The 27,863-nt window shown below is 38.8% G+C and overlaps 1 protein-coding gene across 1 annotated transcript; it reads left to right on the top strand.

Moving 5' to 3' along the window:
- Positions 1–235: 235 nt before the first annotated feature.
- On the top strand, positions 236–27,061 carry LOC306771579 (sodium channel protein type 4 subunit alpha A-like; the record flags this gene model as incomplete). Its single annotated transcript, XM_079260785.1, has 24 exons — positions 236–315; positions 411–539; positions 758–849; positions 1,606–1,896; positions 1,990–2,053; positions 2,201–2,342; positions 2,474–2,671; positions 3,715–3,885; positions 4,028–4,157; positions 4,722–4,960; positions 5,054–5,227; positions 5,326–5,682; positions 10,491–10,949; positions 12,263–12,304; positions 12,454–12,586; positions 13,288–13,442; positions 13,544–13,717; positions 13,815–13,937; positions 16,848–17,129; positions 17,498–17,551; positions 18,344–18,483; positions 18,620–18,722; positions 20,284–20,554; positions 20,989–27,061. 24 exons carry the CDS (start codon positions 236–238, stop codon positions 22,287–22,289), a joined length of 5,304 nt encoding a protein of 1,767 aa, XP_079116911.1. The 3' UTR covers positions 22,290–27,061.
- Between the last annotated feature and the right edge of the window lie 802 nt (positions 27,062–27,863).

The raw sequence follows: 27,863 nt of genomic DNA, 5'->3' as shown, positions 1-27,863 counted from the left end.
GATACATAGATAAATCAATGATTGTATTGATCTCCAATAATGTCAGTCCCAACTGAAAATATGAAACAAACATACACTAATTATTTTCAGTCCTAATTTACACATGTATGATAAATGAAACAAATAAAAAGAAATGTACAGAAGAATTTTAAAAACAAAAATGACTTAAAAAATAAATAAATAAATAAAAGCATATATATGCATTTTTCCTTAATTCTGACTCAAATTATTTAGCATGTTCATCATGATTACCATTCTCTCAAACTGTGTATTCATGACAATGAGTAACCCACCAGCATGGAGTAAAACTGTCGAGTTAGTAATAAATTATGTTTTATTTTGTATTACATCATTCCACTATAAGTCTTGATGCTAGTTCTTCAGATTAATTTCTGATCATTTCTTTCCAGGTATGTTTTTACTGGTATTTACACTTTTGAGGCAACAGTCAAAGTGTTATCTCGAGGTTTCTGTGTTGGATCTTTTACATTCCTTCGAGATCCATGGAATTGGTTGGATTTCATGGTGATCAGCATGGCGTAAGTATGGGTGAACTTTTTATCTGTTGTTCTGAAGGTGCAGATGAGTTCATGAACAGTCTGCTCCATTTTTAAAGCAGTTAGAAGCCATCATGACAGCTGATGTGCAGGATTTTATCTATTTTATGAATTCATGTTGATGCTTTTCATACTGTTGTTTACATAAATAGAAAAATGCCCTTTTCTGCTTTTAAACGATTGTTTTTATGTTATTCCAGTTATGTCACTGAGTTTGTCGACCTTGGCAATGTATCAGCCCTCAGGACATTTCGTGTACTGCGAGCCCTGAAAACAATCACTGTGATTCCCGGTACACCTTTTTTTTTTTCCTCTAATATTTTTACCTCCGCCAAGGAGGTTATGTTTTTACCGGCGTTCATCTGTTTGTGTTCAAGACAACTAAAAAAGTTATGGACGGAGTTTCATGAAATTTTCAGGAGTTGTTGGAAATGTGAAAAGGTAGAACTGATTTAATTTAGGTGGTGATTTGGATCTAGGAATTCTTTAGAACTGTGGCCCTTGGCAGAGATTTGGACTCTCAGTGCTTTTCTTGTTCAGCTTGTGAGGATGACTGTGTCAGTGGATGTTCAGATGATTTTTTTTCTAAGGTTTTGATTGATTTTTGTTTTTTTGACAAAAAAACCCCCACAATTTATTCTACAGGTACAGGAACATTAAGTTATTGTAGAGTCGAAAAAGGAGCAGGATGAAGCAAAACTTATTTATTTCTGTCCCCCTTTATAATTAATTTTATCTTTCTTACAGTTGTTAAATTATTCCTTTAATTGCATTTTTATTGTGATAATATTAACAGTAGAGAGATCTGAGCTCTGCTGACATTGATGCTGTTTAAAGGTTAAGATTTTTTAAAATTAACCCTTACTGGTCATCAGTGGTATTGCATTTTAGTGCATTTAATTTCCGCAAACATCTGCTGCGAATCTGACACTGGATGGCTTCGTCATCTCTTATATGTAGAAACTCAGCAAACAGATTACGACAGATTAACTCTCTTTGCTCCTACAGAGATATTTATCTTCACTGACGCTTGAATTGTTTTTGTCAGGTTTGAAAACAATTGTTGGCGCTTTGATCCAGTCAGTGAAGAAAATGGGGGACGTCATGGTTCTGACCGTCTTTGCCCTTGCAGTTTTTGCCCTTGTTGGTCTTCAGCTTTTCATGGGCAACCTTCGTCAAAAATGTGTTCGATGGCCCATCCTGAATGACACCGCATCTGAATTTTTTAACACCACCTCAACATTTAACGACACAATGAGCTTCACCAACACCGTTGGTGTCAGTAATGCAACGTCCTCCAACAGTAGCTTCAACTTCAATGAATATATTGAAAACACAGGTATGTTTAGTTAGCTTCAACTCATATTTTAAGGTGCTATTGTTCCAGTCAATTAAATGCCTTTTTTTTCTATTTATTTTTATTGGACTGTAGACAATCACTATTATTTGGAGGGCAGCCTAGACGCTCTGATTTGTGGTAACAGTTCTGATGCTGGGTATGTATGATCCACAAAACATGCCGTCCTTTCTTAAACAAGTCAGACATTGCAGTGTAATCTCAACACCGTTGCTGCTGAATGAAATGGAGACAGGAATTGAGAGGAATTTGAAGTCATATGCTGACTTTTCTTCTGTGTTGATAGAAAGTGCCCAGAAGGATACACGTGCATGAAGGCCGGGAGGAACCCCAACTATGGCTACACCAGCTTTGACTCCTTTGGCTGGGCCTTCCTTGCCCTCTTCAGGCTCATGACCCAAGACTACTGGGAGAACCTTTTCCAGCTGGTTGGCACTTCTTTTTACTTATGTTTTCTGTTCATGGCCTCCTATTTTGGACTTTTTAAAATGTTAAAGTCAAAGTTATGTGAAGGAATTTGTGCTAAGTTCTCGTAGCTTCTTTTTTGCTCCTAACACAGATTTTACGGGCAGCTGGTAAGACATACATGCTGTTCTTTGTGGTGGTTATCTTTCTGGGCTCCTTCTATCTCATCAACCTGATCCTGGCTGTGGTAGCCATGGCTTATGATGAGCAGAATAAAGCAACTCAGCAAGAGGCCATTGAAAAAGAAGAGGAGTTTCAGCGGCTGCTAGAGCAACTCAAAAATCAAGAACAGGTAAAAACATCTGTTTCCCTCAGAAGTATCTGTGTCATAATAACCTTACTAAGTACAATCATTCTGTGACTAAACTATGTTTATCACTGCAGAAATTCCTTGCCTAAGGATGGTTTAAATTAAAATCATATCAGGGCCAGCAGGAGGAGAAAATGTATATAACAGTATATATAATTATTTAAACATGACATTTATCATTACATCTATAAAAATAGTCTTCATAACAAGTATAAACTAGTCAACTGCCAACTTCTCAGCCAAAGTTTGCGTACTGCAGTTATTTTCTGGGCAAAAAAACAAGGCTGCTATCAAAACAACTCACAACAAATTATCTTTTTCTAAATGGGGATAGATGCATGTTCTTTTGTTATTGTTTGTTGTGTTGTTTTTATCAGACATGAGTACAAGGGAAATTGTCAGTGTCTCAACTGGTAACTTCCTATTTAGAAAATTTATATAAATCTCCGCTTTCATGTAAACAATACACTCAAATTTAAAATAAAGAAATGCTTACCATAATGTTGTTGCTTGACAACCGGGAGCGGTTGTTGTCTGATATCCCCCTTTTTTGTTTTTTTCAACTGATAACAAAAAAAAAAAAAGCACTTATCTTACAAATCTACTGTCTTTCTGCCCATTTGAGATCTTGTCCAGAGAAGTCTATATGGCTTTGGGGCTTCTTGCACTGGGACTCTGAATGCTTTTACATAACTGGGCATGGTAAATATTGACAACCAAAAGTTCCAGGAAGAAGTCTTTCTTGGATGCTTCTTTTATACCCAATCTTGACACCCTTACCTGTCAGCAGTTTATCTGATGATTAAAAAATCTTTCAGAATGTTGTCTTTCCTCCTTTTTCTAACTATTTTTTATTGGGCCCTTTGATGGCATAAAATTCAATATTTGTTAATATTCTCAATACATGAAGGTGTTTTTGTTCTAAAGTAATAATTTAAACAAATAATCCTGTTGCAGATTTAATTATTTGTAAGAAAAAAAAAACTCTGCTTGTACAACTGAAAATATTATTTCACACCAAACAGGCTCATGTTCTTGGAAGCCGAGCTACTCTGACCAGTAAGAAGTCGCTGAGTCATCACTCAGCATCTGATTTGGCATATGATGAACAGAGTATCAAACAACATGAGATTGTCAAAGACTGTAACGGAAGAATTGTTCCCCATATGATGGTCAGAGCGCCCACCATGGATGAGGTTAGTAGCTCTAACCTCAACTAGCTTGATTAGATAAGACAACAAATTTAGCATTTGCAGTAAAATGCTCTTGTTCACGTTTGTTTGCTTAGTTATTGTTTGATTCATATGTATTAAAATAATTTCTAAATGTATTCTATAGTCTGCCACAGATTATGAACTCAAACAGAAGTCACTGGACTCAGTGCACAGCACGCTTCATCTGGATGAACCAGGCCTGACACAGAGATCTGCCAGCGTTGCAACTGTGCTCACAGCACATGCCATGGAAGGTAAAATGCAGATGAAGAAAATCGTGAAATGATAAAAGCAGAGATTACACAGGATGAATTATCTGTCATTGATTAATGTCAGACAAGTTGCTGATGGAACAACATAAAGCTTGCTTAAGAATTATGGATAAATGGAGTTTTACATAAACGCCTTCATGAGATGAACAAATGCATAAGACTTAGCCTTAGATTCTCTGATGTGAGCATTATTATCTTAAATTATCATAATAAACTCAAATATATCCAAAGGCCAGTGCACTGGCATTATCTTGAGCTTCACACGGTCATGCTAATCAGATTGTGTGTAGCAGTTGTCCCTGTTAACATTCAGTGTCATGCCCTCATGGTGTAAAGCTAGGGATATTTTAGCCAAGTATGATGTGAAATAGCAATGACATGAATTTTAATGCCACACATATGCTGTTATATTAAATTTATCGAGATAATCTGTATTATCAGGCCCGCTATAAACAGGGATAATAGTCTAATAAGGTTAAACCCTGCTGTTTTCCTGCAATGTCATGTTTGATGTGACTTTTTCCTCTCTTGTCTGTGTTTGTCTAGAGTTGGAGGAGGCTCAGAGGCCATGTCCACCTTGCTGGTACAAATTTGCAGATGCATTTCTGAAGTGGAACTGTTGTGAGTCCTGGATCGTCTTTAAAAAGTGGGTTCACTTTGTGGTCATGGATCCCTTTGTTGACTTGGGGATTACCATCTGCATTGTGCTCAACACCCTCTTCATGGCCATGGAGCACTACCCCATGACACCGGAGTTTGACCACATGCTCTCAGTGGGGAATCTGGTGAATATAAGTTTAAACAGCAGAACTGAAACATTGCAGCATCTCAGACCTGATCAAGCTGGTTTTAGCTAAAGGAAATGTTTACTCTTTTAGGTTTTCACTGGGATCTTCACTGCTGAAATGTTCTTTAAGCTTATTGCCATGGATCCCTACTACTACTTTCAAGTTGGATGGAACATTTTTGATAGCATCATTGTGACTCTAAGTCTGGTGGAGTTGGGGTTGGCAAACGTCCAGGGCCTGTCAGTCCTTAGGTCCTTCCGTCTGGTGAGACATAAAGAATTTAGTTAAATCTACTGACCAAGGTGAACGTTTCTATATGTTATTTACTACTTTTGTTTGTTTCTGTCCTATGTGGGAGACAGCTTCGTGTCTTCAAGTTGGCAAAGTCCTGGCCAACACTCAGCATGCTGATCAAAATCATTGGTAACTCAGTAGGAGCTTTAGGAAACCTGACTTTGGTGCTGGCCATCATCGTCTTCATTTTTGCTGTTGTGGGCATGCAGCTCTTTGGAAAGAGCTACAAGGACTGTGTGTGCAAGATCTCCGAAGACTGCGAGCTGCCGCGCTGGCACATGAACGACTTCTTCCACTCGTTCCTCATCGTGTTTCGCATCCTGTGCGGCGAGTGGATCGAGACCATGTGGGACTGCATGGAGGTGGCGGGACCTGCCATGTGTTTAATTGTCTTCATGATGGTTATGGTCATTGGAAATCTTGTGGTAAGTCCATCAATCATCCAACTTTTAGTAATGAGTTAAAGCTGGGGTAGTTAATGTTGGGGAGCTAGCAGGATTTGAAAGTGGCACCCTGTCTTGACTCCTCCCCCTCTGGTTTTGCTCCTTGCGTGATCCAAGGCTTTTTTAGTTCACAGCTTTTTCCACCAACGATTTTCTCTTTCTCGGCTGTTTAGCGGGAGGAGGCAAATAAACCGAGCCGGGTCGGGAAAATCCTTCCTGCATTTTCTCAGCCATGTTTGCCTTTACAGTTTCTTCTTCACTACTCTGTATTTTCATCCTGACACACTATTTACATGTAGGGTGTGGCAATCAGGTATGCACTGCGGGAGTGGTAGGAGGGAAGCCGGGAGAATATGCTTACGAAACATAAGAAACTCCATTTTGATCTGAAGGTTTGGATTAGTCAGTTTTTACAGATTTACAGTAAACTGAGGGGTCTAACTATATTTCTTCTTGTTCATGATTACAAAATGAATAGATTACTCGCAGGATGAGGAAACACTTCACCCAGAGTGGAAAAAAAATGTCTCTAAGCAAGATTACCTACCTCAGCTTTTAAAACATGCAGAACATTCAATTCAATTCAACTTTATTTGTATGGCGCCACTTCACAACAATGTTGTCACAGGGCACTTTACATACACGAATCAACATACACATCATTTCAAGCCAATTCACACATATCCTATAGCAGAAACTAACTGATTGCATCGAGTCATGACTTCGATCCAATCCCCCATCCTGAGCTGCACGCGGCGACAGTGGGAAGGAAAAAACTCCTCTTTAACAGGAAGAAAACCTCCGGCAGAACCCGGCTCAGGGAGGGCAGCCATCTGCCTCGACTGGTTGGGGTGGAGAGGACAGGAAAGACAGATCAACATGTACAACTGCACTTACTCTGGAAGACCTGTGGAAAAAAGGAGAAATAAGTTAGAGACGGCAATATTGGCATTTATTTATACATTCAACATTCAAACCTAAGGCAAGTTTGAGTCACAACTACACATTCAAAACCTAAACTTGTGAATTGTGAGGCTTTAAAGCTGACAAACTCTTATCTAAAATCTTTCTAAAACTTGCCATTCCTTTACTATAATGCTAGGTGGTTTTGTGGATATCATGTCTTAGCAGCTTATTGATGGCAGGCTACCTCAGCTGAGGTATACCGAGGACCAACAGATGTGGCTGGAGGAGCCATTGAAGTATATATTTATGAACATTTGAATACAGAAGAGCATCTTTTAAGGTTTCTGCTGAAAAATTTGGAAACTACAAGCTACACAGCATCTTGAACAGCACATTAGGAATGGGTGCTGGAAGAAAGATCATCATGTGTAGGAGCTTTTTTCATTCTGTGCACGTGTACAATGCCTTCCATACTTTGCGATGCTTTGAGAGGAACTGTGAGTGTCTTAAGAATGAAAACTTTGTCCCTGACCTTTTTTTCTTGGCCTGTACAAGGTTACACATGATTGCACTCAGGCATTATTTCAGGATCATATTTAATTACCCGAGCCAAAACGATTTCCTGTTGGGTTATTCATAGGAATAAAAAGGAAATGGCTCATTGTCAAGCACTGACTTAAGCATTGTGTCGACTGCAGCTTGCCAGAATTATTTTGGTTTTCTTGCATCTCACTTTCTCCACCTTCCACCTTTATTCCACGGTACACTCACCTTTATAATAACGCATTTGCAAACTACATGCATTGTTGTAAAGATAAATAGTATATTTGAATGGGTCCCAGGAGGAGGGTTTCTATTTAAATCAGATGACCTGAGCCCCTAAACAGCGGTTTTGACCTTGAGTATGTGCTGAGATCCGGCTCAAGTAAGCATGCTGCCGCTGAGGGAACAAACTCGGACAGCTGAGTGAGCACAGCTCAGATGGCAAAGGGACTTGCCGGGTGTAAAGGAAAAGTCATTTGATATCAGATTCAATAGTAATTGATGTAGAAGTGATCATATTGGTCCATTAGCGCGCACCCATTTGGAGCAGGTGGATGCATTCTGTGAGGATAAATACTGATATGAGCATGTGAAGACATGCTCTTCACTGTTTCTTTCTCCTTTTTACAAAATGTTCAGAAAAATTTTGATTTTTCGTTGCATTTTAATTTATTTTAAAACATGTCTGATAGTTTTAAATGAAAGGGATTGTGTATCAATTTCAGCAAATTTTCCTGTTGGCCTGTGATGGTTTAGAGTCAATTTGCATTAAAGTTTTCTCATCAAAAATTAAACGACATTTTCTCAAAATATCAGAAATTTTCTTTATGATAAGGATTAAATGTTTTGCATGGGAGCCGTATAGTTGCTCTGAAAACAACTGGTAAATCACCGACACTGAGAGCACTTGAACCTTTGCTCTTTCTTTCTGATCACAAATCTTTGTACTTTTTTCCATTGCATCAATGTCAGTTTTGGGCTGATCATTTTGTCTGTCAGCCCTCTTTACTGATTCACAGCTCCTGCACCGGAATGGGAGAGATCAGCCAGCCCTTGTAACTATGATAACCTGCTAAACCTGGGAGTCAGGAACTGAGAAATTGGCTAACAGAGTTAAGGACCTAAAGATAGATGTGTCTGAAACAGGAGGCAGACAATGTAATATTTATTGATGTGTCATCACAGGACCAATTTCATATGTGATCTGTATTTGATCTAGACCTGTTTTTAATGAACATTGGCATGCATCTACTCAGTGATCAGCTGCTATAAGGTTTGTCATGAGGTGTATAAACATTTTACAATTCCAACTTTTTGGTCTGCATCACAAGTTTCCTCATTTTTTAAGACACTGTACACCAGAGAATTTAGTTATTTAACTAATAGCTCTTTGGGAATCACCTTATTGGTGAAAAAATATCATTTCATGCCTTTTAAACAGTTTTGTCAACAAATTGGAACAAGTTTGATATTTTTGCAACAAGTCGCTACAAAGTGCATGAAGATATCATTCAAGGGGGCCTCCAAAGTCCGTCCTCGAGGGCTGCAGTACTGCAAGTTTTCAACAATTTCCTGCTTCAGAACACCTAATCCAATTAAAGGAATCCAACTGCATATGAATGTCAGGTGTGTCCGGTGTGTTGAAGCTGGAAACACCAAAAACCTGCAGAATCCTTAAAGTGGAACTATTATGTGCATTTCACGCTAATTTATTTTTATTTCTGAGCCCAGAAGGGCTGGGATTGATCGAATTATTGTCACAAATCCCTTTATTTACTTCAGACCGACCCTCTCCGTAGGCTGTCAGATCAACCTGCGGGCAAAACGAGTGGATTGAGACTCTTCCGCATTAAGCCCCGCCTCCCACCACCGCGCTACATCTGGAGCGCGCACCGCACCTGCTTTCACCGTCATTGTAACATCTCATAAACAGAAGGATTAGGCTAATATGAACTCAATAAAAAAAAACAAAATACAATGTCAACACATAGCATACAGCCCTACATGTTGGAACCTGAATCAGAGCCTGAAAACGAAGTGGAAAACAGCAACCCACAGCAACGAATGCAGCAGGATGTCTCTCTTTGGTAAACTCACCAGCCATCGTTGGAAATAACTTTATCCCACGTTTTCCACCCGCCTGATGTATTTGTACATGCCCTTGTTCACCAGTAGAAGGTAACCAATCACCAAACCTTATCCCCCGGGACGTCACAAGGATTTCCAAGTAGAAAAAACTCTCTAGAACGATGCGTTTTTCATCGCCATGGAAACCGAACGGAGAGGGTGCTGGAACTCAAACTCAAACATGCGTTTAGGTGATAAAAAACAGTGTCGTTCACATGTCTGATGAGGATTCAACACTGTAACACTGTAGAAAGCTCAGAAAACTTGAAATACCATCATAGCACCCCTTTAACAACTGGAGCAGGACACGCTTGATTTTAAGCTCTTTGCTAAGTTGTCTATATGTAAATGAAACTGTTTCATTCATTGAGTTTTGGGCCTTTTATATGTGAAGGAATCATATGTCAGTGTTGACAGGCTTAATATTCACAGGCTGAAAATAGTAAGTTACAAGGACTGGGTTGAAAACAGCAGCTGGTAAAGAAAATCACTAAAAAGGTTCCGAAAGCCTGGAGAACTATTGATCAGGGCCATTTTCGTTTATTTGGAAGAAAGTGTGGCTTTTAAGAAGCAAAATGTAAAAAAAGTGGTTCAAGACTTTGACAGTATAGATACTCTTTGATAGATGCACTTTTTCTTCTAGTGGAAAGACTATTTAGCAGTTTAACATTTCATACGGTGTGCACATTTAAATACAGGATCCCAACCTGAGTTTTATAAGTTTATTGTTAGATGCTGGGAAGATTAGATAGCATGGTGGTTGATTGTGTCTGAAATAGCAGGATGCATGAAACAAAGTAAATATAACAGTTGAAATCTCCACAAATGAATACAGGCAACAACTTACATCATTAATGCATCCACTGAGCTGGGTTTTGCATCATCTTCAGGGACAATACAATGGCTCAACATGCAACACAAAGATGTATTTGATGGAATTTTAAGTTAAGATGAAGAAGTCAATATTTATCAGCCTACAGAGCTTGCCTCTGTTAAGGTGCTTTTGGAGGGAAAAGGAAGCGTTGGTTATATAACTTCATGTGTATGTCGGGGAGGTCACAAGAAATAGTGGGGTGTGGTAATACCAGGTGAGATGGTGGAATGTAACTTATCCAGTGGATGGTGAAGTGCCAGAGGAAAATAGTTGAAAGGATATAGTTTGTATGCTTCAAAGATCAGATTTACATTTGAATTTTTCTGCTCTTTCTGCTCAGGTGTTGAACCTCTTCCTGGCCTTGCTGCTCAACTCCTTCAGTGGAGACAACCTCTCGGGGGGAGACGAAGATGGAGAGATGAACAACCTCCAGATTGCCATTGGCAGAATCACACGGGGCACTGACTGGTTGAAAGCGTTTATTATTAAAAGGGTCATGCAGATTCTTGGCAGAAAGCCCCAGGAACCTGACGAGGGCCCGGAGGATGATATGGACCTTAAAGCTGAAGAAATTGAGATGAACCATTTGGACACCTGTCAGACTCTCAAACTGGCAGATGGACTGTTGGACTGTTTGGTGGAAAGCCAGCCTTCTGGATTTATGTTGGATGGAGAGCTCGGCCTCAATGTGCCAATTGCAGAAGAAGAATCAGATTTTGAAAATCTGAGTGAGGACGATGAGGAAGATGATGGTGCTGACAACTCAGATGAAGATGAAAGGGATAATCAGCAGACTAAAGTAAGAAAATATATGAAGAACATTTGTTTTAATGAGGCTTACTCTCCATCTGTGTGATCATGCTAACAGATAAAAATATCCCCTATATTTGCTCAAACAATCATAATCTATTGATTTAAAAAGGATTATTTCATTTTCATTAATGGCATTCAACTCAACTTTATTGATAAAGCCCTTTTAAACAACCACCGTTGAACTTGGCCACTGGGACAAGCACACGTTTTCCGAACTGCAAACCTGTCACGACTGGCAGAAACTAGAAGAGTGGAAGGATGGTGATAAATAAACTAGCGATTATTTGCATGAAGGTCTGTGGTTCCCTCTTATGAGCATCTGAAGCAAAACTAAATATCGGGAAACTTGGAAAGTTGAGGTCAAACCATAGAAAAAGGTTTATGGTGCTAAACTGGATGTGACTCAAAACTCCGCGTAGGGGGCGGAGTATGAAAAACGGAATTGCACAAATTTTATGCTTCCCTTTTCTGACTGTGATTTGATTTTGGTTTGTTTAAATGCAATTAATAATAAAATGCAAGAAATCCAGAGTTTAAACACTGCGAACTATAAAATGTCATACAATACAAAGCACAGGAACTAATTTGTCTCATGGAAAAATGAGACCAATTAATGAGTTTAGAGAAACTCAAAGCCTCCGTTTTGTTGTCTTATTATTAAACCTGTGCAAGCACAAATTTAAAGCATAAAATTCTCTGCTTAGCTGCATTCATTGGAAAATGCATCTTCCACATTTCTTTTATTATTCTGCCTAATTCAGTTTTGTTTATATAATATACATAGACAGAATCCTAAAGAGTCCCAAAGTTTTGATTATGATGCAAACATCTGTGTTTAAGTAAATATGGTAAAAATTTGGGTTGACCTATGTTGGTGCTGTGGGGATGCCAGTCAAGCATAATCTGCAGAGATAAACACAGCACTTTGAAGAACCCCCGTTACCGCTAGCTGGTTAAGTGAACGACATTTCGACTGGGCACATATGTAATTTATTTATGAACCATACAGCAGAAAAAAGACGTCTCTGACGTTTTTACAACCGGAAACCCAACAATTTTATGTGGGCAAACTCTTTGGAACAATAGGAAGGCTTAAATCACTTTAATCACAAGCTGACCTCCTTCAGAGACTCGTGGAAGAAGGTCAACCCCCTCATGAAGAGTGTTCTCATTTACATTCTCAAAAACTGGGAAACTAACAGCCAATGAAATGCTAAAATGCATTTGTGGGACTTTGTTTGGATTATTTGCATCTCTTATGATTCTTATTGAATATCTTGTATTCCTGTGTTATTACAGAAAAAAATGGGAGATGAATTGAATATTCCAGGAAAAACCAAAGTGAGTAACCGTTAACCTACATGACCAAAATCAACCCTCACTATCAAGTGTTATTTTCAGTCTGGATCCTCAACAGAAACGAGGAAAAAAACAATGTTTTGCTTGTTCTTTGATTCTCATACTGAGCTATTCGTGTGATTCTTGATTAGCTAATGGGCGTGTTGAACGATGACGATTCTTCAGTGTGCAGCACAGCAGACTATCAGCCACCTGAATCTGAACCAGAAGAAGTGGAAGAAGAAGAACCAGACCCTGTGGAGCCAGAGGCCTGCTTCACTGACAGTATGCACAAACAAATCCATCATGACAAATGGTCAGGGTCTCTTAGTGTAGCATGCCAACTACCTTTTTTTTTTTTTTTTGCCATTTTCTTACATGCTGAGTAACCCGACTTACATGAAACTACCTGCTGGACATCACTTCTATTTGTGCTGTTATGGGGTTAAGAGTTTATTAGTTATTTTATTTATTTATTTATATAACATTCATTATCAGAATCCTAAAGATTCCCAAAGTTTTATTTATTTATTATAAATAATTAATTTTATTAATTAATAAAAAAGATAATAAAAAATGATAATTTTATAATTCTATAATTTTACACGAAAAATTAAATGATTAAATGATAATAAATAATAAATTACTTATTATTAATTATTACTTATTAGGGCCCCAGAGATGCATATGAATGGGCTGAAAACTCACTGATAATGTCCATTTCAGCGTTTGATGTCAGTCAGTTGATTTACATGGAACATCAGGTTGCATCGTGTTACTCAACAAACAGGTACATAATGAGTCGGTATGTGATGCTAATGGACCCTGACCATTCATCAGACTGTTGACGCTTTGGGAGTGAGAATGTGTTGACAAACCAAATTCAAATTTGAGAATGACTATTTTTATCTTTTAAAACGACCTCATAAAGATCTCTTACCTTTTGATTTGTGCATGATGATGTATATCTGGTTGTCTTTAACCAGACTGCGTGAAGAACTGGCCATGTCTGACTGTGGACATCACCCAAGACAGAGGGAAAAAATGGTGGAACCTTCGTAAGACTTGTTTCACTATTGTGGAACACGATTGGTTTGAGACCTTCATAATCTTTATGATTCTCCTCAGCAGTGGAGCTCTGGTGAGGCCAATCATCATTACAGCAACATGAAAACATTACGACATTAAAATATACTTTAATACTGTTTAGAAACGTTCATGTGCAGTATCTTTATTTCCCAGGCTTTTGAAGACATATACATCGAGAAACGTCGGACTATAAAGATCATTCTGGAGTTTGCCGACAAGGTTTTCACCTACATCTTTGTGATCGAGATGCTGCTGAAATGGGTTGCGTACGGCTTCAAGATCTACTTCACCAACGCGTGGTGTTGGTTAGACTTTTTCATTGTGGATGTAAGTCTGTCGTCTCTTAAGGCTAGCCCGTGTGAGCCCCATATCTGTTAAAGTCTGTGCTAACACTTGAATAGGAAATGTTTTCGTTCTGCCACAGATTTCCCTGATTAGTTTAGTCGCCAACTGGATGGGCTTCTCTGATCTTGGACCTATCAAGTCCCTCAGAACGCTCAGAGCTCTCAGGCCTCTTCGAGCGCTGTCGAGATTTGAGGGGATGAGGGTAAGTTATCAGTCACAGATGCTCTTTTTTTTTTTTTCTTTTTTTTTTTTTTTTACTGTATGCATTACAAACTGAGTTTGGTGATTTAAATAAAGGCTTAATGTAGGATGATGTTTAAAAAGTTGGATTATCTGGAGTTGCATGATGACATGCCAGGTAGAGAAATGAGTGACTGCAAGCGGGAGAAGTAAGTGGGTGAAAAGATGAAGGCTGAGTGAACGAGGGGATGATGGATGAGGACAGGGATGGATAAGTTTGGGCTTGAGAGAACATGATAAACAGAGTTGAGGAAGTGAAGTGAGTTGAAGAAGGATGACCAGTGGTGAGAGGTGTGGTTGAGGCATGATGCTGCTCCTGAACCTACGTTAACCTGTTACCAGCGATTAATTTGCATGGCTGAATATGGCTCACAACTACAAATTAGAGAAGTTGGAATTTTGCTGATTTGTTTTTGTATGCAGACCCGTTTACATCTCAGTCTTGCAACTATTAAAAAAAACAAAACAAAGTAGAGATAGTGGGACTTTTACCACTTTGTCAAGACATCACATTCTCCCTGCAAATAAATCCCAAGACATGCAACAGTAGGCGATTTTCCCCCAACCTGCCATTAGGGAGGACACTCCAGCACATACACTATCATCTTCCTCAGTTATGCCTCACAAGACTGTACCTGGACATCAATCTCATCAAGAGTGCAGCCTCCATTTTCTGGGATAATGGTGCTGTGAAAAGTGGAAATAAGTTTTGCAAATGACTCCGATGCAACCCACTTAGCGTTACACAGCCTGACTTTTAGACATGTTGCTGACAAAAGTCTCAGTGGTCTTAATCTTTGGTCCAGTGTCCTTTTCTCATAAAGAAGATCTTGGTTTTAAATCCACAATAGTGACCACAACATAAGTTTCCACTGTGTGGGCGACATTTCCAGATAGTTTCTTTGATTCCTACAGGAAGGTCCATATAGGTCTATCTTGTTGTGCTTTACAGATGTTGTATACAGTAACCCCCTGCCCAGGTGGTTATATCAGCCCTCTTTATGCACTGAATTAGATAAGATAAGATAAACTCTATTTATATAGTGTTTTTCATCGACACAAGGTCACAAAGTGCTTCACAACAATAAAACATAAAAAAAACAAAAAACCCTGCAACATGTGGAAAAACAAAACAAAATAAATAAATAAAAACAGTATAAATACACAGCAGTGTCACCGAGTCTTTTTGGAGCTAAAATGCTTGCCTGAACAAATATGTTTTTAAGAGGTATTTAAAAGCATCTACTGAATCCAGAGATTGCAGATCCTGGGGAAGCTCATTCCAGAGATGGGGAGCTACAGCCTTCAAAGAACGGTCTCCCCGGGTTTTAAAACGGGTTCGTGGGTCCATCAACACGTGTTTCCCGGTCGACTCTAGACTTCGAGCCAGACTGTAGGGCTTAACTAAGTCCTCAATGTAACTAGGACCCTGTCCCTGTAGGGCTTGGAAAGTAAGTACCAGGATTTTAAAACTAATACAATATTCAACAGGAAGCCAGTGAAGAGACTTTAACATGGGTGTGATGTGGGCTCTTCTGCTGGTTCTAGTCAGAAGCCTCGCTGCTGAGTTTTGCACTGTCTGAAGATGAGCCAGTGCTTTCGTGTTTAGGCATGTAAATAAGCTGTTACAACAGTCGTGAGGACACAAATGCGTGTATAATCATTTCGAGCTCTCGCTTAAACATCATTGGTCTCAGCTTTGCAATATCACATAGTTGATAAAAAGCTATTTTTAACCAACTGTCTTGAATGATGGTCTAATGACATGGCCTCATTGAATATTACCCTTAGGTTTCTCATCTTAGACTTGGCTGAAGAGCTCAGGTTGCCTAGATGTTGCTTTATGTTGGCGATTTCACTGTCTGGAGCAATAATAAGTGTCTCAGTCTCATCGGAGTTAAGTTAGAGACTGTTATCGCTTAACCACTGTTTTACTTTTGAAAGACAGTTAAGTAAGGAGCTTAATTGGTGGGTTTCAGAAGCTTTAAATGAACAGTACAGTTGGAGGTCATCAGCAAATAAGTGATAGGAAACATCCTTACACTGCTGGATAATCTGACCAAGAGTAAGGGTGTACAATAAGACAAGTGGTCCCAACACAGAGCCCTGAGGCACCCCACACAACAATCTACCGGGCTTAGAGAGTATGTGGTTGGCAGGGACACTAAAGCTTCTACCCACTAGAAATGAGACAAACCACTGTAAAACTGTGCCAGACATCCCAATCAGGTTCTGCAGCCTTTCAATTAAAATGTGGTGGTTGACCGTGTCAAAGGCCGAAGACAGATCCAGCAGAACCAATACTGTACATCTTCCTGAATCAGCAGACTCTGTACCCGCAGAATTTCATCCATATTGCTCGTATTGTTGGATGAAATGCACGGTACAGGAAAAATGTAGTTAAATATGTTCCAGTTGCTTGTTTTTTTTTTTTTTTTGTTTTTTTTTTAATATTTCCATCCCTAATTGGCTCTCTAATCTCTCTGGAATATGTTGTAGGCATAAAATGTAAAAATTCCTGGAACATATGAATATATTAATTAAAATATTAAGACAAAGCATGACCAGTTTCTTCATTCATATTTTAATCCTGCATCTTTTTGGGGAAGTTTATGATTTTTGGGTTAAAAAAAAAGATGCAAACTTGTGATATTTAATGGAGTCTTGTACTAATCTGACTGGCTTTCCCTTGTTGTGTTCGATGAATGCATGCCACGGCTGCCTGCTGTAACAGCTGATGGAGGTAAGTGTTTTGCAGCCTCTTTAAATATCCTGAGTATGTTGCTTGTAGGTCAGTCATGCAAATTAAATAAATTACCGAGGTTTTGTGTAGGGTTTCCATGATTCAAACATATTCCTGTCTTTCGTGCAGGTGGTGGTGAACGCACTTGTGGGAGCAATTCCCTCCATCTTTAATGTGCTGCTGGTGTGTCTGATTTTCTGGCTCATCTTCAGCATCATGGGAGTTAATTTATTCGCTGGGAAGTTTTACCGCTGCATCAACACCACTACAGAGGAGCTTTTCCCCATTTTTGAGGTCAATAATCACAGTGACTGCATGGCTCTCGAAGAAGCCACACAGGAAGCACGCTGGGTCAACGTCAAAGTCAACTATGACAATGTTGGGAAGGGCTACCTGTCCCTGCTCCAAGTGGTAAGGAGAACTGTTTCACCTGCCTAGACCAGGGGTGGGCAACTCCGGTCCACATTTTCCTTCCTAAAAGCCAGACTTTTTTCTGCAATCCTGCAGGCGTTTGGAGTTTCCCTGCTGCAACACACCTGACTCAAATCAATGGGTAATCAGCAGACTTGTGCAGAATTTGATGTCAAGCTCTGCACAAGTCTGCTAATGAAGTCTGATGTGTGTCAGGTACGTTGCAGCAGAGAAACTCCAAACATCTGCAGGAATGTGGCCCTGGAGGACCGGAATTGCCCTGGATTAGACAGTTTAGGAAGGATGAATATCTATTGTTTTAGTGGTTGTTAAAGGATGATTTGAGAAACTATTCTCTCTGATTGTAGGCGACTTTTAAAGGTTGGATGGACATCATGTATGCTGCCGTTGACTCTAGAGAGGTAATTACTAACAGTTTGACTTACAGATGCAATAACACATTACTGTAGCCTTCATTTGAAATTTTCAAATCAATACATTATTATTAGTTATTATTACATTCTCAGCTCATCACCTGATTACCTTTGCTAAAGACCCTTTATGTTAGTTTTTAACAAACAGGATACCACTTTACCATCACTTCTGACTTGTAGGGAGCTGCTGTACAGCTGCATATTGCCATTTATCCTTCTGTGGTTACAAAATACTCACTTTTTTATCCCCTTAAAAGGATAAGGGACTGTGGGACTGCTGTTTTTTTGTTTTTCTTTTACTTTATTTAATTTCTTTATTTAACTTCCTTCTTTGTACCACTGCACTACTTCTTGATAAGTTAAAGGTTTGGAACACACCATGGTTTACATTAGAATATCTACTTTATTTGTATAGCACCACTTCACAACAATGTCATATCCGGGCATTATCACATCAATTTGAGCCAGTTCACAATAAAAAGTTTAGTTAAGGAAACCCAACAAATTGCACCAAATCTCGACTTCGCTACAACCCCCAACCTGAGCATATGACTAGTATTACTCTTGTTTGCATGGTCATCTGTTTTCCTTCTCTACCACAACCATGTACTTTAAGGTAATTTAAGTACAGTTTGTGTATAGTATTATGTAGTGAAGTGAATTTACGGTACCATACTGTTCCTATTTAGTTTGGGATTCCAGGAATCTGGTTTCCTTTTTCTATTGATCTCTTAATTCATGTCCTTCAGCATCATTATGTGTCGTATTTTTTCTCTTTAGGTTGAGGAGCAGCCTTCCTATGAGGTCAACCTCTACATGTACATATATTTTGTTATCTTCATTATCTTTGGCTCTTTTTTCACCTTAAACCTCTTCATTGGTGTCATTATTGATAATTTCAACCAACAAAAGAAAAAGATAAGTATAACCTTTTCTAAAATAAATACACCATTAGAAAAGCAATTCATGTTTTGATCTAGACTTCAAAAGTTGTTTAAAAACAATTTAAATAACTGTAGTAATCTTGTGGTATTTTTTTTTTTCTCATCTGCACATTGGAGACAAAGACATCTTCATGACAGAGGAACAAAAAAAGTACTATGAAGCCATGAAGAAACTTGGTTCCAAGAAGCCACAGAAGCCAATTCCACGGCCAACGGTAGGCCTGTTTGGTTGTTTTAGTTACTGATATTAATGTTCTGGAATGAGCTCAGCTCAGACTAGCTGCAGGATTTAGATGTTTCCCTGCTACAGCACACCTGTTTCAGATTAATGGGACATTTCAAGACTTGTGCAGAACTTGATAACATGCTGGAGAACCTTTTTATTTGAATCAGCTGTGTTGCAGCTCAAGATATCACAGGATAGTATGCAAGACCTTGGAGAGGTTTTTTTTTCCTGTGTTCCTTGAGCTCCATTTAAAAAGCATGTTGCAGGTTAGAACCCCACCTTAGATCAGTATGTAGAAAAACGTTGTAGGAACCGATGTTGAATTAAAAACATACTTATAAACACAGTATTTTGGACGTTTGGAGTAGTTCCTGTAAGTAGGAAAAAGGAGCTGGTTTTGTGCTGAAAAAAGCTGCCGTGAAAAGCATCCAGTTGCAAGAAATGCAGTAACATCTCGCCATTTATGCAGAATCTGTTGCTGTCCTGCTTGGGGAGGCTGCTACCATTAGGAAAAGCTGTTGCCTTAAGGAAAGGGGGGGATGTGAAGTAGCAAAGCAACAACTTTGTGATGCAGATTTTTTCCACTTGCAAGATGAGTTTAACCCACTTCACTGATTGGTGAAAGTCTTACAATTCATTACCATTAACGTTGAACTGTGTGATTAGGGCCATGAAAATTCCCAGCTCATGATAAAGTCCTTCAGCTTGGCATTTGTAGCATGGTGTTATCAGTGTGCCCTTCACCGACCCTTTCTCCATGCTGCTGTTGTTAACAAGCTAACTGATCCTGGAGTTGGAGAACCTAGTCCAGTTCTTTGCAACAAATATTATGGTATTTATTCTTTGTATTTTAACACTCAACTCAACTCAACTTTATTTATAAAGCCCTTTGTTTCAACTATGGTTGTTTTAAAGTGCTGTTCACAATCGGCCAAAATACAAACAGAATAAAACAGTTCAAATGCAAATATATAACACAATAAAACAACATGTCATACAAGGAATACGGAATTAAAACAATAAAACAAACTAAATAAATTGTAAGTAAAAACCAATAATAAAAAAAGACTAAGGCACACTGGCCGGAAACTGTCTTATGTCGGGTTGAAGGCCAAGGAATAAAAATGGGTTTTAAGATGAGTTTTAAAAAATGGACAGGGAGGAGGCTTGTCTAATGTGGATGGGAAGCTCATACCACAATTTTGGACCAGCAACAGAAAAAACTATCCCCCCTGAGCTTCCGTTTGGACCTCGGTACGTACAAGACCAGCAGGTCAGCTGACCTGAGGCACAGATAATATTGTGGGGTGGGAAAAAAAAAAAAAGCTTGTAGCTCTACACGTCAAGACCGGCGTCCAACTGGACTCCAGCAGTCCACTAGTACCTTCCTATGATGCCCTCTACTGTTTGATTTTGTGCTTGTGTTTTTCTTACTTTCTTATGTAAGTCGCTTTGGATAAAGCGTCTGCTAAATGACTGTAGAGTAGAGTAGAATAGAATCCTGTTGGATTTGTATTTACACACCCTTCATATCTCCCTCTGACCTACAGAACCCAGTCCAGGGCCTGGTGTTTGATTTCATCAGCCAGCAGTTCTTTGACATCTTCATCATGGTGCTCATTTGTCTCAATATGGTGACCATGATGGTGGAAACGGACGACCAAAGTGCTGAAAAGGAGAATTTTCTTTTCAAAGTTAACGTGGCTTTTATAGTAGTATTCACCGGAGAGTGTGTGCTGAAACTTTTTGCCCTGCGACATTACTTCTTCAAGAACGGCTGGAACGTTTTTGACTTCATCGTGGTCATCTTGTCAATAGCTGGTGGGTTCTACATACATTACAAGAACAGTAGACCTCTTCAAATTTGACCTTTTTTTATCAAACATATGCAAACTGATATTATTCCCATTCTCCAATGTCTAAATAAACTAAATATACCAGTTACTTTGATCTTAAACCTTGGTTATGCCTGCCTCATGAGCCATGTAGTTTTATTGTTGATGTTGTTCAAAAACAATGCAAAATTCGGGATATTATGTCCTTGTTTTCATTGTAGCTTCCCAGAGGTTGATGCTATAGCACTGAAAGTTGTACCAAATGAAAGCTATTAAAATCTTCTTGCATATGGTTGTAAACACATTAACACAAGTGTAAATTTGAACTAATTTTATTTAGGTGTCAGCAAGAGAATAGTCATGAGCTACCTCGACAGGACAAAGTGTGTTGACATATTTATGCTTCTCCTTCTGTTTCAGGTACGATGCTCTCAGACCTAATTGAGAAGTACTTTGTATCACCAACTCTTTTCAGAGTGATCCGACTCGCCAGGATTGGCAGGATTCTGCGTCTTATTAAAGGAGCGAAGGGTATTCGGACACTTCTCTTTGCTCTTATGATGTCACTTCCTGCCCTCTTCAATATCGGTCTCCTGCTCTTCCTCATTATGTTCATCTTCTCCATTTTTGGCATGTCAAACTTTGCCTATGTCAAAAAGGAGGCTGGGATTGATGATATATTTAATTTTGAGACATTTGGTGGGAGTATTATTTGCTTGTTTCAGATCACGACATCGGCAGGCTGGGATGGCCTTTTGCTTCCGATATTAAACAGGGATCCTCCAGACTGTGACCCAGATTTTGAGAATCCAGGCACGGAGGTAAAGGGTAACTGTGGCAACCCTGGCATGGGTATGATGTTCTTCTGCAGCTACATCATTATTTCTTTCTTAGTGGTGGTCAACATGTACATTGCCATCATCTTGGAGAACTTCAACGTGGCACAGGAGGAGAGCGGCGACGCACTCTGTGAAGAGGACTTTGAGATGTTCAATCAGACTTGGGAGAAGTTTGACTTGAATGGAGCGATGTTCATTGAGTACAGCCAGCTGTCGGATTTTTGCGACACCTTGCAGGAACCCTTGAGGATCGCCAAGCCCAACCGAATTCGCCTGATTGAAATGGATCTACCTCTAGTTATTGGTGACCGGATCCATTGCCTGGATGTTTTGTTGGCCGTTACGCAGAATGTACTGGGAGACACAGTCGAGATGGCAGCAATGCGAGAAAGCATTAAAGCTAAGTTCATCCTGAGCAATCCCACTTCAGACTCCTTTGCACCAATTACAACAACAGTTCGCCACAAAGAGGAGCGGAGAGCTGCTGTAGTCATTCAGAGGGCTTACCGTGACCATCTACTTAAGCGCTGCATACACCATGCGGCTTTCATGCATCGGTCAAAGAGGATGGGCAGAAAAGATGAAGGTGAGGATCCACCAGAAAAACGGGGACTGCTCGCAAGAAGGTTGGGGGTGCTCTATGGGAGTAATGCTGACCTTGCTGAAGAAATGGAGCAAGAGGCTCTAGAAACTCTAAAAAGCCGACAAGAAGTTGATCCTGAGACGGTGTCGTATTATGAAGAACCCCTGGGTAATGAAGTGCCTCCTGAGCCACATGTAATAATGGTACCTGTAGAAGTTACAAATGAAATTGTATTACATTCTGCCCCCAACCCATATCTCTTCACCTTACAAGCAAACCTGAGAGAGTCTGTCGTATAAGAAACTGCATAAGATCTACATCTTGTCTAACGATGTCTTGTCCTATTTTGCTTTTTCACTAATTAGTACAAGATAAAGGATTTTTTTTTTTTTAAAAGTGGGCTTTGTGAAGCACTCAGTGTTTTCCCTTTAGAAGCTTCTTTGGTGGCGGAGCTAATGCTAAAAGCTACTGAGCGCATGGCCATCACAAGAGCAAACTTTTCACCCTGTCGAGTGAAACAATCAAAACCTAAGAAGTTACATTTTAGTTTGGGTTTTTATCGTCGTATACGCCGTCTCGCTTATGTACGGAAGCGTAGAGCTGTCATCATCATGGAAAAAGTTGGGCCTTACTACGTTATAACGTGATAGTGTATTGTAAAATCATGAAACATATCACGTTATAATGTGATAAGTTTCATTGTAGAAACGTATAACCACTTGAACGCTGGAGAATTTATATCTCTCGGCTGGCCTGGGAACGCCTCGGCTCGCCTCCCCCCTGGCAGAGTTAGCAAATGTGGTTGTGGAGAGGGAAGTCTGGGCTTCCCTGCTTAGGCTGCTGCCGCCACGACCCGACCTTGGATAAGCGATAGAAGATTGATTGATGGATGGATGGATGGCATTTGAATGTAGCTAAGATGATGTAGTTTGTATTCACAGCAATTCTCGCGCCACTCAAGTTTCAATCAGAAATTATGCCACGTCATGGGGATCGGACCCGGACTCATTCTTCCTTCTGTACAGACCCATGCCTTTTAAAACTGTCCTTAAAGTACGCATACTTACTACAATGTCATCCAAAGTGTTCCAAAGCACCAACATTTCACAATGTCTCAACCAAAGTATGAAGAAAAACTCAATCAAGTCCTGTAAATCAGCCATTTGTGATCTTCTGTCCACCCCGCACACAATTTCCTCATCTGAAGTCGAAAATGACCAAGTTCACGTTTTCAGGTATGTGATATGTTTCACGTTTTTATTATAAATTTATCACGTTATAACATGATAGTTTCACGTTTTTACAATAAAACTATCACGTTATAATGTGATAAGGCCCAAACTTTTTTTTTTTTTATTAGGATGACAGCTCTACGCTTCCGTACTTCTGCATCAAATAGTTAAAAGGTCCATTTTGCCCCATACTACAATGCAAGCCGTGCTGTTTTTGTATGGCTCATCTACCCCACTGCTACAGGATGTTCTGCATTTGACCAAGAGTAAACAACTATGTGATGCACAAGTGATGCAGTGTGTTTATTCATAATACATCTTTAACTTGAGCTGGCATGAATATCTTTTAGCTTTGAGTTGTTTTAGAAGGGGAAAAATGTGCTCTTCTGATGGCCATGCTCTAACTAGCTTGTAGCATTAGCTCGTCTAGACGGAAAGCCACTGATTTCCCAACTTGAGTTCTCCGTATTCTGCAAGCAAGGCCCTATACTCACAAGTATTTCACACAAGCAAATTTAAAAGACCAAGCAATAAATACCAGCTTAACAGAAAATATGACTTGTTAACTTTTCCACTTTTTATATAAAAAGCTGAACTACACTAGCAAAGAATTAGCCCTTATTGATGAATACCCCTAACTAGCTAAATTCAACATTTTTCATTAAAATATACAGATTAAGGCAATACAAATGATTTGAGATTTATTCATTTTATTTTTTTTGTTTTTTTTCACTAATAGGCATTAAACAACACTGCAGTTGAGGCTTTTAGATCAGTAATAATACCAAGAATATAGCTGTTGCAATGCTACGTTAGTAGCTACACAAAGAGTAACTTAAATATCACGTCATCGTCCTCCGTTGGACTTTAGGATTATAAACAGATGACATGAAAACTATTGAAAACTTTGGCTCATTTGTTTAATCTTTGACCCAAAACAAGTTGATCATATTTTTTCTCACAATATTTATCACATTAAAGCTCCAGTTCTTTGTGGCTCAAGGTTATGAATGCAGTCCTTCTTGTATTAATTAGTGAAAAATGTATCCGACTATTTGCTGACAAAGTGACCTGTTTGTCGTCAGACAATGCCTTTTCTGCAGGAAATTTGTGTTGTACATATGTAAATTAGTAAGAAAGGAAAATGGGAATCTGATTATGAATTTTGCCAGTATACCAGTGCAACTCCGATCTCATGGTAACCAGTTAGCTAAAAAGCATCACCATTTGTCCTTGTCTGGCTCGATCGGAGAGGCCCAGTTTATATTGCACTAATTATATCCCTTCCAGATGAAAAGTAGAGAAATCGTCCTTGTGGACTGAAACGCCTTTGTGTTTTGTTACGTTTTCTTCAAGAATATGAGCATGTATTTTATGTTTTATCTGTTTTCGCTCTCCTTTTTGATATAAGTCACAAAGCAAGGAGTCGTCATCTTTTTCTTTTTTTTTTTTCTAATTTTGGCAAATTTCCATTGCAGCATTTTGGGTAAATATACTGTTTAATTGTAAATTAACTTAGTCACATATAGTGAAGGAGCCGCTGTTTGGTACCTGCTGTTTTACCTCAGGTTGGATTGAGTGCAGAATTAGCTTTTTAGAACTGATCTTTTCTGAAAATAAATTACCTGGGGGTCGTCTCAGTGAAATACTTGACTGTTAAGTCGGAGGAATACATGAACTTCCATGGTGTAGATCTGAATTCAGCATTTTTACAAAAACACCATCTTTTTAGGCTGAATTAAGTACGTTCATCTTTGGTGGATTCACTCTGAAAGCTGTCCTCAAATGTTTGCTTGTATAAGTCTTAACTGCATTTCAAATGTCTTACTGTGAGTGTTTGCCACTGTTTCAAGGTTTTAGGCATTTAGGAGTAAAAAATTGAAAACAATTAGATCACTAATTTAGCTCTAGATGAAGTTTGCAAATATTTTCCTTTTTTTTTTATAGCATATCATTTAACATACACTGTAAACACCTGATTTTATGCTGTAAGTGCAATTACATATCATTACAGGTTTAATTTGTTAGTCTGGTTTTATATAACCTCATTGTTAAAATGGTAATAATCTAAAAACTAAGTAATTTGAGTTAAAACAAAACAATGATAAAGCATATCAAACACTAAAACTGAAAACTTAGATGCAGTTTCAATCTGAAGCTGCTAAATAATGTCCAAATAGTGACGATAAAGGTGTTTAACTGTTGAACTAAACTGTTTTTCACATCACTTTGTTAGTGCTTGGGAAGTTAGGACACCTACACATTGTTGCCTGTATTTACAGGATTTAACTTGTCCAGTTTGGAGCGTCATTTGTAATATGTTGCGTTTCATACACCAGTAACTTCTTGTGGGTGACAGGTCTGGACTGCAGGCAGGCCAGTTTAGCAATGTTTTAAATGGAGTCTAACTGTTATAACCCAGTGAAATGTCATTTTTACTAAAACAAAAGACGTCTTTTTGCTTCAAAACCTGGATATTTTCATTTGGCAGTAATAAACACATAAGCAGTTTCCTCATGCCATGTGCGGCATTGCATGATTCAGGGTTTGGACAGTATGCAGTCCGTAGTATCTGAATAGAATTTCAGTTTTATGTGTCATTACTACTTTAGTGTAGTCCAGGGGTCTTCAAGGGCCACAATCCTGCAGGGTTTTCCATGTATCCCTGCTCCAACACACCTGACTCAAACTAATCCCTCATTTTGCAGAAGGTCATTGGCTGTTGTATAGATCCATTTAATGGAAGCCAGATGTGTTGGAACAGGGATACATTGAAAATCTGCAAGACAGCGGCCCTCGTGGACCGACTTTGGACACCCCTGGCTGGTGTAGTCCATCTTAGATTAACTCCTCCATTGTATTTCTGGATCAACTTCATGTGAATCTTTTCCTTGTAAAACAAATGATTAAACTGAATTTGCAACAGCAACTAGAAACTTGTGTGACTGATGGATTTTAGAAGTGCTGCTGAGCTCTTCCAGCAATTTTCTCTGCAGTGTGGCATCAGATTTTACAAGCTTATGGTGTTTAAAGGTCCAAAGTTCACAGACGTTTAGTACTGATTCACAGCCTTCACCATGTCACACAGAAAATATTAACTAAAAATTAGTAGTCAAACAGTTTTATAATGTGATGACACCCTCATTTAATTATGATGCAATCCAAACTTATCTTTTGCTCTCTTACAGATAAAAAAGAAAATCTCACATTTTAATAGCATGATATGCTTCTTTTTTTTTTTTTTAGTTAAATATGATTTAATATATATGCATATATTTACAGTCCATTTTAACTACATTTTCAAATGGTCCCATAATTATAAAATTGGTTGCAACCTGCAGCTGATGTAAGATCATGTTGTTATATGATAAATAAGAATCTAAACATCTGAAGTGCCTGAAACCTCTGTATAAACGTGAACATCATAAGCACTTTTACAGTTTTATAATTTTTGTTTTTTTATAGCACACAACTGTACAACTCTTTTATTTCTTTTTGTTTATACAGTTAGCTCTGCTTTAACATTGGCCTTGGATAAAACCAGAAATTCAGAACGTTTTCTCCACAAGGGGTCTGCTTATGCCATATCTTGCTACTGCCATTTATTCCTGTCAGAAGTTTGTAATACAATCTGTGGCTCTCCCTTGTGAGACTGAGACACTGCTGCAATACTCAAAATCTCTTCTGATGATGCAGTCATGTTCACCTGACAGTGTCCTCCTTTTTGTTTACATTTCTACTGGAGGAAAAACCTCATGAGGAATTCTATATTTACACCCACAGTCAGTACTGCCTGTATATACATTTGTTTTTCTTGTGTATTATTAATTTATATGATTTTATTATTGAAAAACTTGTAACTATATTGTTAAAATAAATAAATATAGGTTACAGTTGGTCTGCGCTCATGTTTTCATTAAAGAGCACTCTGGCGCCCTCTGGTGGTCATGTAGTGAACCGCTGCTGATGCCCATTTAGTTATTTACATTCGTTAGCTTTAAAACTGGAAATAGACTTGGAACAACATAAAACAATGAAAAGTTTGCTTTTACAAATGAGATTATTAAATCTAAAGAATAAAAACCGTAACAAATTGGGGTCCACCATCATTCCCAAACTCTTGCTTTTCTTCTGCCACCAGAACAGCTCGCAGTTGACCGTCTGAAACACTGGACAGCATAATTACACACAGAGGTTTACATTGTCAGAACGACCATATCTGTAATGTCATTTAATTTTCCATGCACTTTTCCATTAAAATGTTGCAATTATTCACTGCTGAATGTTGACAGTTTATGTAGCACACTGCACAGATAGACACATAGAGAGATAGATACTTTATTCATCCCCAGGGGTGAAATTCAGGGTGTTCCAACAATTCATTAAAAAAAGATAGTTTTATCAAATTACAGATTAATTAATTAATATTAAACAGCCTAATTGCAGCTGGAATGAAGGGCTTTCTGAGCCTCTCAGTCCTGCATCGAAGACAGATCAGTCTCTCACTGCAGCTCCTCCTCTGTCCTGTCAGGGTATTATGGAGGGGATGTTTTTTGTTATCTAAAATACCCTGAAGTTTTCTCCTCATCCTCTGCTCCACCACAGCTCTGACAGGGTCCTGGCTTCTGCTGAGGACAGAAT

Source organism: Telmatherina bonti, assembly GCF_933228915.1.
Source record: "Telmatherina bonti genome assembly, chromosome: 21".
Lineage (NCBI taxonomy): Eukaryota > Metazoa > Chordata > Actinopteri > Atheriniformes > Telmatherinidae > Telmatherina > Telmatherina bonti.
Note: the sequence above shows the minus strand (reverse complement) of the source record. Positions and strands in the feature narration are given on the sequence as shown.